General features: G+C 33.0%; 1 protein-coding gene across 1 annotated transcript in view; it reads right to left on the reverse strand.

Annotated features, from left to right (window-relative positions):
- Positions 1-1,066: 1,066 nt before the first annotated feature.
- The window catches only part of Octalpha2R (alpha2-adrenergic-like octopamine receptor), a 191,627-nt gene continuing 175,284 nt past the window's right edge, over positions 1,067-17,409 (reverse strand). Inside the window, exons 3-6 of the mRNA XM_085203909.1 lie at positions 11,933-12,082; positions 10,681-10,790; positions 10,265-10,400; positions 1,067-4,997 (exon numbers count right to left, since the gene is read on the reverse strand). Of these exons, the coding sequence (XP_085060035.1) occupies positions 4,398-4,997; positions 10,265-10,400; positions 10,681-10,790; positions 11,933-12,082 (996 nt within the window). The 3' untranslated portion in view covers positions 1,067-4,397. The remainder of the gene's footprint in view (positions 4,998-10,264; positions 10,401-10,680; positions 10,791-11,932; positions 12,083-17,409) is intronic.

The raw sequence follows: 17,409 nt of genomic DNA on the forward strand, positions 1-17,409 counted from the left end.
TTTTTTTCACTTTATACGTCGTCGTAGAATCGTAGAAACCGTCGTTACGCAGTGGCAAAACGTCTGACCGATAACGCAAAGGCTCGATTCCCAATCCTACCAATTATTTTTTTTGTCGATGCTCTGGGTAGGTTTTCGAGGATCAACAGACTGGAGTGTCTTCACACTAAGTTTCCTCTGCCCAGGGTAGGCTTTTTGTGAGATACAGAACGAAGTCAAAAAAGAAACCTCAATTATTGTTCCCAGCAGTATGTACCGACCAGCTAACTATGTCACAACTGAATGTGATTGTTTGTTGTTACCAAACTAAGTTATTATTGATTATTGCTCGACTTGATAGCGTATTCAATGTTGATGTTGATATGTTGAGACACCAAGTTTCTACATCATACAAATATGCTGTGCTTGTATGGATAACGAGTTATGGTCATAATAAGATTTTTGATTCTTGTTTTAATAACTGTGAAAGTGTGTAAAACTTCGTCTGCGAGGAAAGTATTCAATGTTAAGGGTAGTTTGCCCTGTACTATTGTACTATCGTAAAAACAAGTTTCTGCTGTAGTAAAAACTGCTTTTACATAAGTTAAGTACTCGTAATTTTTGAGATTAGCGTGCTTAGACGTAGAGACAAACTGTAGCAGAACTGGCACTAAAATGTCCACCAAAAGTTCCACCACTTCCGATGGTTGGAAGACCGAAATGTATTTTCAGTTTTGGCTTTTCTACACATGTAATTAAATTGTAAGTAATCGCTGCCTGTACATTGCAGCATTCACGCTTTTAACGCATAGTATTTTTTCCCAGACAGAGGGAACCCAGTGTTAAGATCTCACTTTCCGCCCAATGTTTGAGACATTATGTGTTGAATGACGGAAATCAACGATGCGCCGTGTACTGTTGAAAAATTACCAGGCAATGAAAATAATTTACTTTCCACGAGTGAGAATCGAACCCACAGCCCTCGCGTTTACAGTAAGCGTTTACTGTCATAGCGTAGGACAAATGTACGCTATGAGACGCTCTTTATATTTATTTCTAATTGAAGGACAAAAATAAAAACAAAGGGTAAAGATTAAAACTTGTATATTTGGTACTTCGTATATTTCTTTACAATTTCGAGTCGATAAGAGTAATTGTATCGCATTGTATTAGACAATAAAGAATATGAAAAACATAACAAATTTTGAAATGTTCAAAATTATATATCAACAAACTTCTAGATAACACTAGATATATATATTATATAAATTATTATAGATTTTATAGAACTTCTTGAACAACTAGGCATAGAATACTATTTATAATTCTAAAACGAAATTTTTATTCTATACTGGCTAATAATATATAGGTAAATTAAATATCTCATTTTAACTGTACAAAACCTGTATTGAACTTGATATATGTTGAATAAGACTTACATATTATGTATGTATTTAATAAAAATTATTGCGTTAATTTGTATTTTTTTGGGAAATTGTATGGAAATAGATTTTTTATGTAGCATTTCCACATAATTTCCATTAAATACATTTTTTATGTAAAACTGCACAACCAGCAAGGGCTCGGTGCTAGATTGCGGAGTTTTAGATACACCATATAATAAATATTTTTATAATATAGTACATACGTTACTCTGCATTAAAATTCCAAATTTCATATAATAGTAATAATAAGAAAAATGTTAAAAATCTTTACATTGTCAGCATACAAAAATAATATTGCTACGTGCAAAAAATAAATAATTAATTGTGTCTTTTATCAAATAAACTGAATAAATCGAATAAATATTTTATACATGACACATCACACGCGCTCTGGAAGACAATATGAAACATTGTTGAGAAGAACAACGGAACTCTATTGATTGAAACGGTTTAAATTTTTAAACCTACATGGTGTTTTCATCTTAAATATTAAGATTATAAGAATCTAATGAGATTTATATTACATTTAGAATTAAATAGTCGTTGTCGTTTAAAATTTATTATAATAATTAATAACTAACATTTCAAGAGTTATTTACATAATTAGTGTAGGAGAGAAACTTATAAAAACTATATTCAGTCATAGGTACAGTTGTTAAATATTAATTTTTTTTCTAATATAAATCAATAAATAATTATTTATTTTTTAAATATATTCAACACGTTAAGCTTATTTACAATAAATGCTGAATTCACTATAGAATACTTTGAAATTTTAAGATATATATATGAATAGAAAATATTCTATTATTATCATAAGATTTACAATGACTTGGTGTTCATTTTTAGTTATTAACATAATATTATTCTAGAATTATATTAGTTTAAAAGCTAATTTTATATATAATTATATTGAACGCGACCAGCGCAAGCGCTTGATGATGCAATTGCAGTAATAAACTACTTTTGTAAATTAATTAATGATTTATTCAATTAATTGGATAACAACTATTATCATTAAGCCAATTATTAAATAAATCAATAATAAGCTTTAATACATTAATTGGATTTTCAAGGGATATTGGATGTATTTACAATAATTATTATTGATAAAATTAATAAATAATTTGTTATAATTAGAAGTGCGATTCATTGAAGTGCGAGTAGGCACGGAGGCACAGTCATTTTTATTAAAATATCATAGATTTAATCTAAATATTTCACAATATTTTGTAAACATTATTGAATCAATTAATTTAAAACAAATATAGGAAGCAATATGTACAATATATACATAGAAAATAATAATTCAAATCAATTTTCTTTTACTTCTACCTAAACATGCAGATAAATTAAATAAAAAAAAATGAAAAATGATTTCATATATTTAAAATAATATTTACAAAACATCATGTTATTACTAACACCATATCTTTACAATGATTGATCGAGAGCTAATGAATGATACAATGACTAGAAGTATTTTTTTCACAAGATACTAAAAAAATAAACTATTTAAAATAATAATTATTAGTCAATAACAAAAATTCCGTAAAATGGCGGTAAGTAACGCTAAAAAAATGTACTTATTTATATATACGTCCTATAATGTGACGAGTTTACAAATATTTATATTTAGAAAACAAAAACATCTGCTATATACGAGTACGAGATAGGTTTTTATTTGTTTGACCCAAATGTAATCTGTGGTGGGACGCTAAGTGTATTTCAATGTTAGTACACCGCCAAACATAAAATTAGAGTCGTTAATAAAAGCCATATTGTTTTGTTAATGATAAACCATTTATTTATATTTTATATGTTCTTTTAGATGCTAGAGGCCGTCGCGTAATAGCGACGGTTGTGAGTTCGATTCGCACTCGTTCTATTAATCGATAATGGAATTGAATTTACACTATTAGAATAAGTTTAATTTCAAAAATTCACGTCTACGTGTTCTTGTGTTACATGAAATATAAACATAAATTAAAATTGACTATTTTAGGAAACGCATAGAATTTGAACGTAGCTTGTGTAATTCAAAGTTGTGCCTCTTAGAAATCGTCCAAGAGGTGGGAGTTCAAATATCACTACGTTCCAATTTTCATGATGTCTAAAAAAAGAACTTTTCGTTCCTAAGTGTGGAATAAGACTTCAAAAATATTAAAATGAATGAAATTTATCTATTTTGTACGTATAAAGCGTATAGTTATCATAGAATGACTAAAGAAATTTAACTATGGGAGAATAGAAAAAGCTACTTTTTATAGTTAGCTTATGAGGACAATTGTTTTATACAATTATTTAAATATTAGAAGTAATTTATTAATTTAGATATCATATTCAAATCCATTAGTGTTTGCAGTTTCATTAATTTAATCACTAGAGATATATGTATGTATTATAGCTATTATTTCGATTATTAACAGAAAAAAAATATCTATTAGAATTTCTTTACAATTGCTTTGTACAGTGTTTTGATATTTTCTATATTCACAATGTTTTGTAGGAAAAGTCAGCTTTTGCGTTTTGAACGAGAAAAATTTTTTACTACTATATCGAAAATGTTTACTAAGTGAATATTCACTCACGAAATAGTGAAAATTCTAACAAATAAGTATCGAGAATTTTAGAATAATCATCAAAAAGAAAGCTGACTTTCCACATACATTTCGGACTATAACTAAAAGCTATATCCAAATCTCAATTAATCCTCCACCAGTTTCAGGAGTCTAATAACTAATAGAAAAATAATAAATCTTAGATCTGTTTAGCTTGAAATTAGAAACTTAGATCGAACATAATTATGTATATACAAATGAACACCTTCCTTCGAATACATCTAAACAGTGAAGAAGACAATGACAGTATCATGATTGATCAACGCACATTGTAAAGACCTGGTGCTGCACGCTGTTGGGCCAACAGTATTCTGTTGGCGACGCATCTATAGCAGCACAGGTAGGCTAAACATCACTTAAACAGTATTCTCCTGAAAGCTCTCCTGAAATCCTTATTAAATATCGTATATATTACAGGGTTTAGCACTGAGTTCATGTAGCCAAGCCAGAAAGCGATCGCGAACGCGCTCCCCGGTATAACGCACATTCTACACGCCGCCTTTAAAATGTATAGAAAGAAGAACGGCAGCCAACAAGCTATAAAACTACCCATAATTAAACCTAATATTAAAGTTGCTCTCTTCTCTTTCTTTCTCGCTAATCTTCTCTTTTCCCTTTCAGGGTCTCGAGGTTTATGCTGTTTTGGTAACGCAGGTTCTAATTCTGATTTTGTTGGTTGAGCTTTTTCCTGTCTTCTTGAGGAATCGCTCTTTTTGCCAAATATTGGCTGACATATCCTTAATTTAAGTGGTTTGACGACAGCACACCGGGTGGCGACCCCGGAGTCTGAGGAAGACGGTTCCAGTTCAGAAACCATGTCAGTGTCTATGGCGACACTTTGTGCTCTCCCCCTTTGGGACTGGAGTTGAAGTTCGCCGTTCACAGAAAGGGTCGAACTTCTATATGGGCACGTAGCTAAGGGGTTTCTTGTTACTTGAGCTGATGTGACCACCTGAAACAATTAGAAATAATTATGAATATTTAAAAAGTCTTTGTTTACACATTATGCGTTAAATTGAGTTAATAGAATAGTATTGACTTGGTTAAATATTTTTAGAAAACGTATAAAATATTAATGTAGCGGGACTCGAAACCACGCCTATTGGAAAACGTCCAAGTGCTCTACCACCAAGCCATATGTTCTTATAGTTACTTATCTACTGTAAACACAAGGCCATTAAATGGGTAGAAAGTGGAGTTAAGTGGAGCCAAATGCTTTGTCGAAGATAAAAAGATAAAAAAACATCCGTAGAGTTTTTACTTATTATAAAATATTTTCTAAACTTATTACAAACATTTCTAAACAAGAAGCAATAATACTCAATCAATATCTCGTCGTTGCCATCTAAAAACTTATTATAAGTTTGAAACTGTACTGGCTCAGCGATTTGCCATGTCAGCCACTAGTATATTGGCACGACCTAAGTTATACCATTCATTAGGACTTAGTAATAAAATAGGGTGGAAAATTAGATGTTTTTTATCTCTACGCAATATTTGTGTTTTGTGAAGTAAAGCGGGATACAGGTTAATATTTATTTATTATTTTAGCTTCATCATCCCATCCTGCAGCATCCCGTTCTTCACGCATCGCCCAATTTTCGTGACATGGTGTGCTGCCAGAGCAAGAATATGACAATAAATGATATCCCTGAGTGGAACTCGAACAAACAACCATCGCGACAGCAAACGCTGTCCTGTTACCTTACGTTAGATTACACGTTATTCCGTTCTTGTTCTTTATCCCCGGTAGGTAGAGTAAACCTAATGTCAAGTCACTCTGTTTTCTATTTTTCTATCGGATTTGAAACATTGCGTGATGAGTGAAGTCTTATGGGAGCAAGGATATAAGAATAATTCATTAGCTAGAGTGAGTATCGAACCGACAGCGGATACCTTTAAAGTTAGTTCCATTGCAGCTCTCAATTTTACGATATTACAAAAGAACCATCTTTTGTGAGATGATGGTTAAAATTTTAATTTATGATATAGTTTACATATATTTACAGTATAAATAGATGCATAAGTGCAAAGTAGTGCAGTAACAATAAAGTGTAATGTTAGTTGTGCCCATCTCCCAGAACGCAAATACTTTAAAACGTTTGGAATATGGGTAATGAAATTTTACAGTTTTTTTATAGCCTTATATCGTATCCCAGATGTATATAACAGGGTAGGCAAAGGGGAACCTAGTGCTAAGAACTCCGTTCCTCATGCACGGCCGCATTTTGGGACATATTTATAGAGTAGGGGAACTCAACGTCGCGCTTTGTCTTGTTACTTCATTACCCCGAGTGGGGATTGAATCCACAACCATCGTGTTTACAGTCAGTAGATAATATATGTAGGTAGGTAGATAAACATACAAAGACATACATACACATTAACATCATACATTTTATGTAACAAACGACAGATTTCCACGTGTTTGAGTGGAGAAAATAAATTCAAATTATATTCCCGCTGAAATAAATCTCCACATACAAAATTCCTAGTGAATTTCGCGGCTGCAGGTGGGAATACGTTGAATAAATGTATTTTTCAATTTTACCTACAATAGAGTATGGGGATAAATAAAGTAGTATGTATAATCTGCTTTTTTTTAGCTGTATCCTGCATATGGTAGAGTAGTCTGAGAGAATCTAGATTTAAGACACTTCTTCCCCCAGTCAGCACTCGATTCGGACATTATGTATTGAGCGGTGAAATGCTGCTGCTCTGGCTTAGCTTTAGGAACCCACAACCACGTTAACTTACGTTCACCATCAGACGATGTGGTGCTTCGCCATGGCGGCCTCATACGGTATAATACATATATATTTTTATTTTTTACACATCTCTCATATGGGTTTGATATCACCTCAAAGGAATGAAAATGGGGAAAGGAGTGTCTTGATCAATCTGCTTACTAAACCCATAAAAAAGAACACTGACTATAAACTATTGCTTATTTAAAGAACCTCTAGAAATCATACAAAAACTATTTATTTAGTTACATTACTCTCATTACGAAGTAAGCTTCAAGATGTACTCCGCATATAGCAGGGTATGCAGAGGGAGCCCAGTATTAAGAGATTCCGTTGTCTACTTTCCGAATCATTTTAGAGACATTAAATGTTGAGTGTTCGAACTCTACGCCATCTTATTACCAGAATGAGGAAATTAAAATAATTTATACCCCTAAACCGAAATCGACTCCTCAACCGTAGTTTTCGGTCAGTTACTGTATCCTTCAGAATTGTGAAGTTGCAGTATTATTTTCAAGAAAAGAAGATTCTAAGATCCCCGCGTCTATACACATTTTCACATGTCAATTCAATGTCGTATATTCTATTTGAGGTAAGCTCGTAATATTTCTTAGGAATTTTTGAATTTAATACTTTATTTTTGACGTGGCTAAATTTTTGGATGTATTGAACCTACGTATTGGTGTATCGGAATATGTTAGATGCAATGGTTGTGGGTTCGATTACTGCTCGGGAGAATTATTTTTTTTCGTTCACTCGCTTTAGTAACAGGACAAAGCACGGCGTTGAGTTCCGTCACTCTACATGCAACGTGTCGTGAATTATGTGGTGTTTGCGGAGTGTCTTAGCACATGGTTCCTTCTGCTTATTCTGTTATATGCGAGATGCAATGTGAAGTTAGTTTTTTTAAATAATGAAATAAAATGTTAGTTGACATTTAGAGGTTTAGTTATTTTTACTGTGAAAATATCTGGTGGGAAAATAGAAAATCGAAATCGAAAAAATCAACCGCATTCATAAATAAAAAAAAAGTCTTTTAAGTACTTTTACTGAAATAAATGAGGAACTTACGGTATTTAAAAGAAATAGTTAGTTTTTTCCTATCTACAATCTAGAAATTAAGATAAAACTAAGGAAGTGGAGCTCTTAGATTTAAAAATTGCATTTCCCCTCACTTAATGGATTTTGTAAAAGGTTTTAGAAAGATTGAGGTACTTGATCCTGTGGGTCTTGGCTCGTTACTTTAAAAAAATAATTAAAAAGTAATTGAAAATCTTAATATATTTTTCTTTTAAAAAATATTAACTTTACTAATTTTACGCTGTGTCCTGCATAAAGCAGGGCTAGAGTTAGTACATTCCGTTCTCCGTACATGTTGACACTGTATGTTGAGTGATGGAACTTAATATCATGCTTTGTCATGCAGGGGCAGTAAAAATATGACTGGGGCAGTAAAAATATGACTGGGGCTGTAAAAATACGAGTGGAGCAGTAAAAGTACTGCAACGAGAGAATATGGAAGCCACTACAGTGTAATGCAGTTAGATGCCGTTTAATCTGCAGCAATGAAAAGTGCGAAAATGAAAATAATTTATTTCCATGAGTGGTAATCGAACCCAAAATCATCGCTTTTAATGTCGGACGTTGCAACACTGCGTCACGACGTCCTTAATATTTATATGAGTTACTTAATGAAAAAGACTTTGATATATTATAAAAAACATAAGATTTTAAATTTTGGGTTATATGTTTAATAAATAAACATATAACCCAAAATATACGTGAAAGTTTACAAACAGTGTGAGTTCGTTAAATATTATAAACTTTTACCACAAAGACCAAGAGAAGAAGAGGTAAATATTAAATTTTACTACAATTACTAAGAAATTACCTAGAATGAAAAGAATTTCTCTGATATTTAAAATTTTAGCTAAAATTTACCTTTTATAACAAAGACTTTATTCAATTTTATAATTATAATATTAATATGGAAGAATAGAAGATACAGTATTAATACGGAAGGATATTCAATAGGCAGAGGTAATCTAGTGTTAAAACACTGCGTTCAACACACACCACTCAATTTTCGAGACATTGTGTGTTGAGTGTTGAAAGAATGATGGACTTTATCTTGACACCATAGCCAGAAAACGAAGCTTATTTAATCCCCTGAATGGGAATCGATCCTACAATCATCGTGCTTATCGTGCTTATTATCTTGTTGATGCACTACGACGGTTTCCGATTTATTTATAAAGACACCTTTATTGTAAACCAAGAATCCATTAATTGTATATTGTAATGTGAAGTATAATGTAATAGGAAGATGTAAAAGTGATTTAAACGTTTGATCTATTCAATATGTTTAATTGAAATTTAATTTTATTCGTTCGAGTTTGAAGCGATATATTCTGAGGTGATACAATTGAAATCTTTTGAACGACTAAACAATGTTTAATTCTTGTTTTGTATTTACTTTATAAACAAAGAAGATGGAGACGGCAGAATATATGACCGTATTTACAATCGATGCTTGTTTCTTTTCCACTTTTGAGGTCCAACGCCGAGCACTACCTCCTCGCTCCGTTCGAGGTGTTCCGTGTTCCTAAGGTTAGTGTACACAAGTGCTCTCTGCCTAGGAGGGATATACCGTGAAATTATAAAAAAAATTGTACAATATTCTTTAAATTGATGCAACTTCTACATATTGCCTACTGCTGTAGGTTGGCTTAAAAAAATATTGTTATTTATATTTATATTGATGACGAGAGTGACCACACATAGCTATTTTTCCTGTACTCATAGAAATTTCGAAAAATAGTCCCTTATAATCGTCCGAATGTAGTTTTTTTCTCGTTCCCGTAGGAATTTTGTCAAATTCTCTTTTAGTGCTACCCCATTACTACTTCTCAAGGGACCCTCCAACATGATAAAATTCTGCGTTCTATGCTCCGTAGTTCTGATTGTGAGTTGTCAGTCACTTAGTGAGAATTTTCAGTTTGGAAGAATTTTGAAACCACCACTGTCGGAATTTGAGCTGCTGCGCCAAATATATGTATTTGTATGTATATTTGTGGTATGATGGAAGTACCGTACATAATGTTTTTTTTTATTAAATTGTATATTCTTTAATATAACAATATCTATCTATATATATAAAATCGAAAGGTCACTCACTCATCACGAAATCTCAGAAACTACATGTGCTAGGAATCTCAAATTTTGCATAGGAGTTATTTATAGGACGTAGGTGCTCGCTAAGACGGGAATTTGCAATATTCGACTTCTAAGGGATTGTTTTTGGGGTCGAAAGTTTGTATGAAACTTTGTTACTACAAATGCTAGGAGTCTCAAATTTTGCATAGACGTCACTAGGACGTAATGGAGACAGAAATTAATAATAACATAGTTCACGCGGGTGAAACCGCGAGCGGGCCGCTAGTTATAAATAATTATAAGAATCGAATTTCACCTTAAGCGTATCTTTCCTCTCATCCGGAGGTTGCGCCATGTCCCCAGCTTCGCTCGTCGATATATCTGACGCGAAGTCGCACGTCACAACCGGTATGGGTACTTGTTGAGCTTCTATTGTTGAAATTTGACTATCTCTGCAAAAAATAATGCTTTAGAATGTATTTGAAATTATAAATTATATGAACCTAAATTTTAGTGGTTTATTCTGAAGAGAGTAGTAGAAGAGGAGTAGTGAAAAGAGAAATAGAAGAGGACTGAGTTCTAAAATTCAGGTCCTAGGTCCATTATGAAACCAGCGTTTTGCACTTCGACACTATATCGAAGAAATGAAAATACGAAATATTTTCAGAATTATATACATTCTAGAATTTATGTAAAGATTTTAAATAGAATAAATAATTAAAATGTACTTACCTATTATTGTTAGAATTGCTAGCATCAACACAGGGTGGCATCGACAGCGACGACGTCGGCATCGGCCGAGTGCCTTTTGGTACGCTTGTAAAGCTTGTTTGTTGTTCATTCTGTAATAAAGATTATATGATTATATGTATAACATAATATGTTATTTATTTTATTTATATATTAAGCGGGGGAAGTTAGTGTTAACACACTCCGTTCTCAATTTTCCGACCAACATCGAAATATTGCGTGTTAATTCTAGGTGAGAAGCATCTCGCTATATCCAGCCTTTGGCAGGGTACGTAGAGGAAAGTGTTATGACACTAACTTCACCCCATTTTTAGCCAATTTTCGAGACCTTGCGCCTTGAATAGCCGAACTCAACTTCTCGCGTTGCTTTATTAACAGAGCGAGGAAATGAAAATATTTCTTTCCTTCGAAATTAGCAAAAAGAAATAAGCAAAATATTCATGACTTCATTTTTAGAATAAAATTTATATAACGAGGTAAATTAGAATATTTCTTCGCGAAATCTAAAAATAAGTGCACAGTAATTAAAGTACTTGAAATGCAAGAACATTCAAAAGAAAATATTTTAATGGAACGGTATGTATGTATGGATATAAAATAATATAATGAGGAAATGACAAGTTTCTTGTATGAAATAAAAATGTTACGAAGTTTCTATAAAATCTAGCTCTCGTTTGGGTTATTATGAGGTAAGTATGTTCATCTCAACAAGATCGTCAACGGGACTTGATAAAAATGATATTTATATATTAATTTTGGTTTCTTCATTTAATAATACACTTGGAGATACCGTTCAAAATCTGAATTCTAATGTACCTAATGTAATGTTCTGAGTTCGATTACCAATTGGGGGATTGAGGTATTTTCGTTTCGTTGCTCTGATAACAAGTTTTAACAAGTTTTGCTTTCAACACGCAATATCTGGTAAATTGGGCGGTGCGTAGGCAACGGAATGTCTTAGCACTAGATTTCCTCTGCTCCCTTGCTGTATATATAATGCAGGATACAGCATAAAGTTAAAAAAATAAAAAGTATTCGTTGTACAGTTGCACAGCGTCTAACTGTACACGCGACAATTACAGGTTCAATCTCCGCGTAGGAATAAATATAATTATTTTAGTGTTAGCGTTTTAGTAGATAAAGTGCGTAGTGAACAAAACACTGCTTTACCTTCACGCTGTATCCCGCTTATTGCTATAAGCGTTATAAGCTAAAAAAACAATTTTTCACTTACCGGCCTAGGTCTAGGATTTTTCCGTATACCTCGCCTGGCCCTCGCTTTAGCGGCGAAGTATATTCGTATGTACACGAATACCATGATACAGGACGGTATGTAGAAGCTCCCCAACGCTGAGTATATCACGTAGCCGATGTCGTCTGACACCTGTGGATAAAAAATACGAATTAAAAAAAAAATACATATTTTTTATATTGTAACTTGTGAGAGGCACTATGACCTAATAATTAGTCTTTATCTATATTTAGAAAGCGGATATCAAAAAATTCAACGAAGTGAGAGTCGCTTCTTCGCGGCGCAGAGTTTCGCCACTGAACACACAATGCTTCCTGTATTCAGCGGAAAATAGGTAAAGGCTAGGTTCCCTATACCTACTCTGCTGTGTGCGGGATACAGCGCGAAGTTGAGAGTTGGTTCTCCAGTTTGTCTACTATACAAATTGCGGGAACACTTATTTTATAGAACGATGATTGGAATTAAAGATGGAATGCTATTTATTAAAAAAATAATAATTTTCAACAACAAAAATAAATAATAAGCAGTTGACAAGAAACGCGATTACAAGGTTACGTTAAAATTTGTATACATTCAAAAATATTTTTGTTTCCGTCATTCGTCATTTTAAAAACAATATCCATAGTTTTATAGCTAAAGTTTCTACTAATTCAATAAAATACTCTTTTTACAGCAATATTGTCGTATGCAATTCTTTATATTGATATAACTTTTTTATTTATGAACCGATTGAAAAAAAGAAATATTAAATGTTAAGCTGAAGCTTGCCAAAATACAGTAGTGCCAACACCCGTTTCTGAGATTAGCGTGAACAAAAGCACAGACGAACAGATAAACAGACAAAAAGAAATCAATGCCCCCTGTAACATTTTTTTCATATATCTTCCATGTTTTATTATAAGTACCTATATATAGTGAAATATATTACAATACAATACAAGAAAACTCCCAGTGTTTGTTCGTGCATACAGGTACGTAAGAGAACAAATTATAGTTAAATTATTGTAGTAACATATATCCTGGATTCTGAATACCGCGGGAAATTTATTATGTTACGTGCTTAGATTCTGGTTGCGGATTTATATTGTATTTAGTTTTGAATGGAATAGTGTGGAATAATGTAGGAATAATACTAAATTTTACAATTTTGATTTAGTATATTTGAAGGCAACGGTCAATTCCTTCTTGGAGAAATTATTTATTTTAATTTGTCTCTAAAATTAGGCGGTGCTCGAGGAATAGAGTGTCTTAACACTATAATCTGTAATTAAATCATTATCGTAGCGCCATCTAGTATATAATTATGTAAGAATTGTCTTTGGTCTCCTGTCTATGTAGTATTAAAAAAATGTGACGATTAACATTTTATTACTATTTAGTAATGCTCGTTAAATCAAAATATAAAGTGATTTAGAAGCTTCCACAATTTTTTTTAATAAACTATTCCAACAACTATTTTCCGTCTGCATACGCTACTAAACGCGGGTTACAGCGTGAACCTAAATGCGGGATACAGCGTGAAGCTAAATGCGGGATACAGCGTGATATCAAAAAACCATTGCCACTTATTTGATATATCACCACTTAGCAAAAAAAATATTTTCTGCTGACACAAATCATCACACAAAGTACTCGCTATATTAAGCGAAATCGCCTTCGCAAAACTTGTCAGCGCATGTTTTTATATGAAAAGTAAATTGTAGATATTAACCTAGAGTGCGTAGTCTTTTTGCTAATAGAGGCCGTCATAGTACAGTGGAATGTCATGTGACTGTAAACACAATGATTGTGGGTTTGATTCCCACTCGGGGGATTGTAGAGTGATTATATTTTCAATTATCCTCGTGATTGTCTTTTAAAGAATTTTATAAATATATTTTTTTGTTTTCATATCAGCAAGCAAAGCGAGATTTTATCGAGCGAAGCGAACCAGTACGAAGTTTCCAATTTTTAACCGACCGACGTCTTTTTAAATATAAGCATTCCCCCAAATGAAATTTTAATCCAAGAGAAACAAAAATCAAATATTTTACCATTTAACAAAGAGAGCTTTCATGAAACACAACGAAAATTCAACGAAATTTCCCCCAAATTTGTCAGAACTTGTTTTTTCTATATAATTTATCTTTAGTAAACGTCGAGTATAAATTGAGGGCGTAAAAGGTTTTAGTCTTTTTGCCATTACTATCTTCTTCGCGGTAGTGGGACGCCATAGTAGTGGGTTCGATCCCCATGCGGAAAATTATGATTTTCTGACATATTTCTATTTCTTCCTTTTGGTAGACAAAATGCGGCGTTAAGTTCCGCTACTGAACATACAATATTTCAAAAATTGTGAATAAAGTAAAATAAAGTGAATGGCGTATCTTAACACTAGGTTCCCTATTTCACTGCTATGTGAAAAAAAAACAAGATCGTTGCCCTAAAATTGTAAGAATATGTTTTTACATAATCTATATATATAAAAGGACTTGTCCTCACTGACTGAGGTAAGACGCACGCACAGCCGTAACCGCTGTGCGTAGAAACGTGAAATTTGGACAGATGTTTACTTTCGTAATCTGGACATCCACTAAGAAGGGATTTTAACCCTAAAGGGGTGAAATAGTTTCAAAGTTTGTATGGAAAAAAAATTAAATCAGCACCGATTTTTATAAAATTTAAAATTTAGATTTTTAAAAGTATTTAATTGAACACGTGTTTCATCGTTTTCTAGAATTCTCCCCCTAGGGGTGCAAATAAGGGCTTGAAAGTTTGTATGGAAAAATCTTTAAATCGCCACCGATTTTCATATAATTTGAAATTTAGACTCTTAAAAATATTTCATTGAACACATGTTTCATGGGTTATTAGAATTCACCCCTAAATACGCAAGCGAAGCTGCGCGCGTCCGCTAGTTTATATATATATATAGTAAATTTGACTGTAGATTATAGCACGTCGAGTATAGCTTGAGTGCGTAAAAGGTTTCAGTCTTTTGCCATTACTGTAAATACAGGGAAATGGATTTCCCCATTACGTTTTAGACTGAAAATTATTTTTCATAAATTCATAGTTATAGTTTTAAGTAACGAGTAAATTGAGCTTTCAAGTTTAAGGGTCGTTGTGTACAGCGTGCTATGGTTTTTATGATATAGAGAATTTATTGTTATTTGTTTTTATTATTATCTTGAGAATTTTCTCTAAATTCTTCACCCAACGTTGTTGTCCCAGAACATCGTGCTTCACATAATCGTGCGATGTTTTGGAGCAAGGCAGAGTGTACATAGTGTCAACACGTTCTGTTTTCCAGTTTCCACCTGAATTCAGGACGTAAAGTGCTGAGTGACGTATTTTGATTTCGCAATCTCTCATAAAAGGAGAAATTAATAAAATTCATCACCTTGAGTGGGAAAAGAACCTATAACCATCACTTTTACAGTCAGACTTCGTTCACTGCATCAAAAATGCCTTATTATTTTTTTCTAATTAAAATATTTAACAATTGTTTGTTATGAAAATTGCACCGGGTTTTTGTTTTTAATTTCATTTTTAGTACAAATTCCAAAACAAACAACACTTAGCGTTTTATTAAGCGGATTTAATTGGAAGTGACGTCGAGTGTCATAGTTAATGAAAACTAGAATAACAATGCTTTTTCAGTGCTCATAGTTTTACTCTGTAATGCTAATTATAATATTTTTATCTTGGGTCACAATTAAGGATAAAAATATTATTATAATTTAGAGTCTGTCGTGCTTTACCTGGTGGGATAGATGGAGAAAAAATAGTAATAGTTTTCCACCATTTTGGAAATATATTAACTTTACACTGTATCCCGCATGTAGCAGAGAGAACCTCCAGGGAACTCCGTTCCCCACTTTCCGCCGAGTTCTGGATTCTGGCTTTGGGTGTTGAGTGGCGAAATTCAACCGCGAACAAAATGCAATTGTGGGAAGGCACATAGTTTAAATGGTACCTTGGCTGTATTGATGCTCGTATATCTATGAAATGCAGTGTGTATGTGGGTGTGTGTTGTATTTCCACCTGAATTCGATATATTGCGCGTTGAGTGGCGTAACACAACGCGGCGGTTTGTCTTGCCAGACCTTTAATAACAATAATACATTTCCCTGAAAGGGGATCAAACCCGCGACCGCCGTATATGCGGCCAGACGTTATTTCACGAGGCCTTCATAATAAATGTCAATTTGTATTATTAGTAATTTCAGAGGAAAATGTATCATTTTACAGCTCTTTAGTCCAATCCTAGGGGACCCGTTCATTTAGTATTATCTCTCGATACAAAGTTGTCTAAATAGACTATAACTGTAGATAAAATTATGCAAGATTGTTGCAGCGGTTTTATTACATAGTGTATTTTAACGACCAAAGAAAGTTATGAGGGCGTAAGAGTAAATTATAGTTTAATTCTAATAGTTATATATAAACATATTATAGAATCGCAACGGTAGTGGTTCTGTTCCCTTAATTAATTTCCTAGCTCTGGGAGACGGAGTGCCTTAACCCACATTCCCTCTGTCTACCTCCCTATATGCGGGTTACAGAGTGGAGAACGTGAACACAAAAAAGTATGACTTATACAACACAGACATTCTAACTATTCTCTTTAATTAACGCGACATTTATCTCTTATAGTCAGATACTGGTTTACGATGGAACTAACGTACAATAAAAATTACTCTTTGAAAACTGTAATGAAAAAGTTTACTTTCGATATATATAATATGTCATTATATGTTAAAAGAGTGTAACCTATTTGTTAAAAATAATCCTGATCCATGACGACCTTTGAGGGAGACGGAAAAGGAATTTAAAATCTCTCTAAGGAGGTATTATCAACCACAATAATTGTTAAAAGATATATAAGCAACTAGCAGCCCGCCCGCGGCTTCTCCTGTGTGAACTACGATATTATCTGTCCATGAATACCTACGTCCTGTAAGTGACGTCCATGCAAAATTTGAGAGTCCTAGCATTTGTAGTAATGAAGTTACATACAAACTTTCAACCCCAAAAACAACCCCTTAGAAGTCGAATATTGCAAATTCCCGTCTTAGCGAGCACCTACGTCCTATAAATAACTCCTATGCAAAATTTGAGATTCCTAGCACATGTAGTTTCTGAGATTTCGTGATGAGTGAGTGAGTGACCTTTCGATTTTATATCTATAGATAAACAACAGAAGGTTCAAATTTTCTTTTTTTCCTAAACTTCTATATATTTAATCCGTAATTTGAACATATTCAGTAAGTATGAGAATTCCACTATAAAACATTATACCACCCCATATATAATATAACAAAAACAAAAGATTCACACATTCAACTTATAAACAGCGGGTAGGTTAGCAATTTGCTTCTTTCAGCCCCGCGTTGAAGACAAAAGACCTTGACACGTTGAAATGCGTAATTTCATACGATTGTTCGCTTAGTCGGCTATAATATACGCGATTATAA

The sequence above is a fragment of the Heliconius melpomene genome, chromosome 19, assembly GCF_056956725.1.
Source record: "Heliconius melpomene rosina isolate 202511_hmr_F chromosome 19, ASM5695672v1, whole genome shotgun sequence".
Taxonomy (NCBI): Eukaryota; Metazoa; Arthropoda; class Insecta; order Lepidoptera; family Nymphalidae; genus Heliconius; species Heliconius melpomene.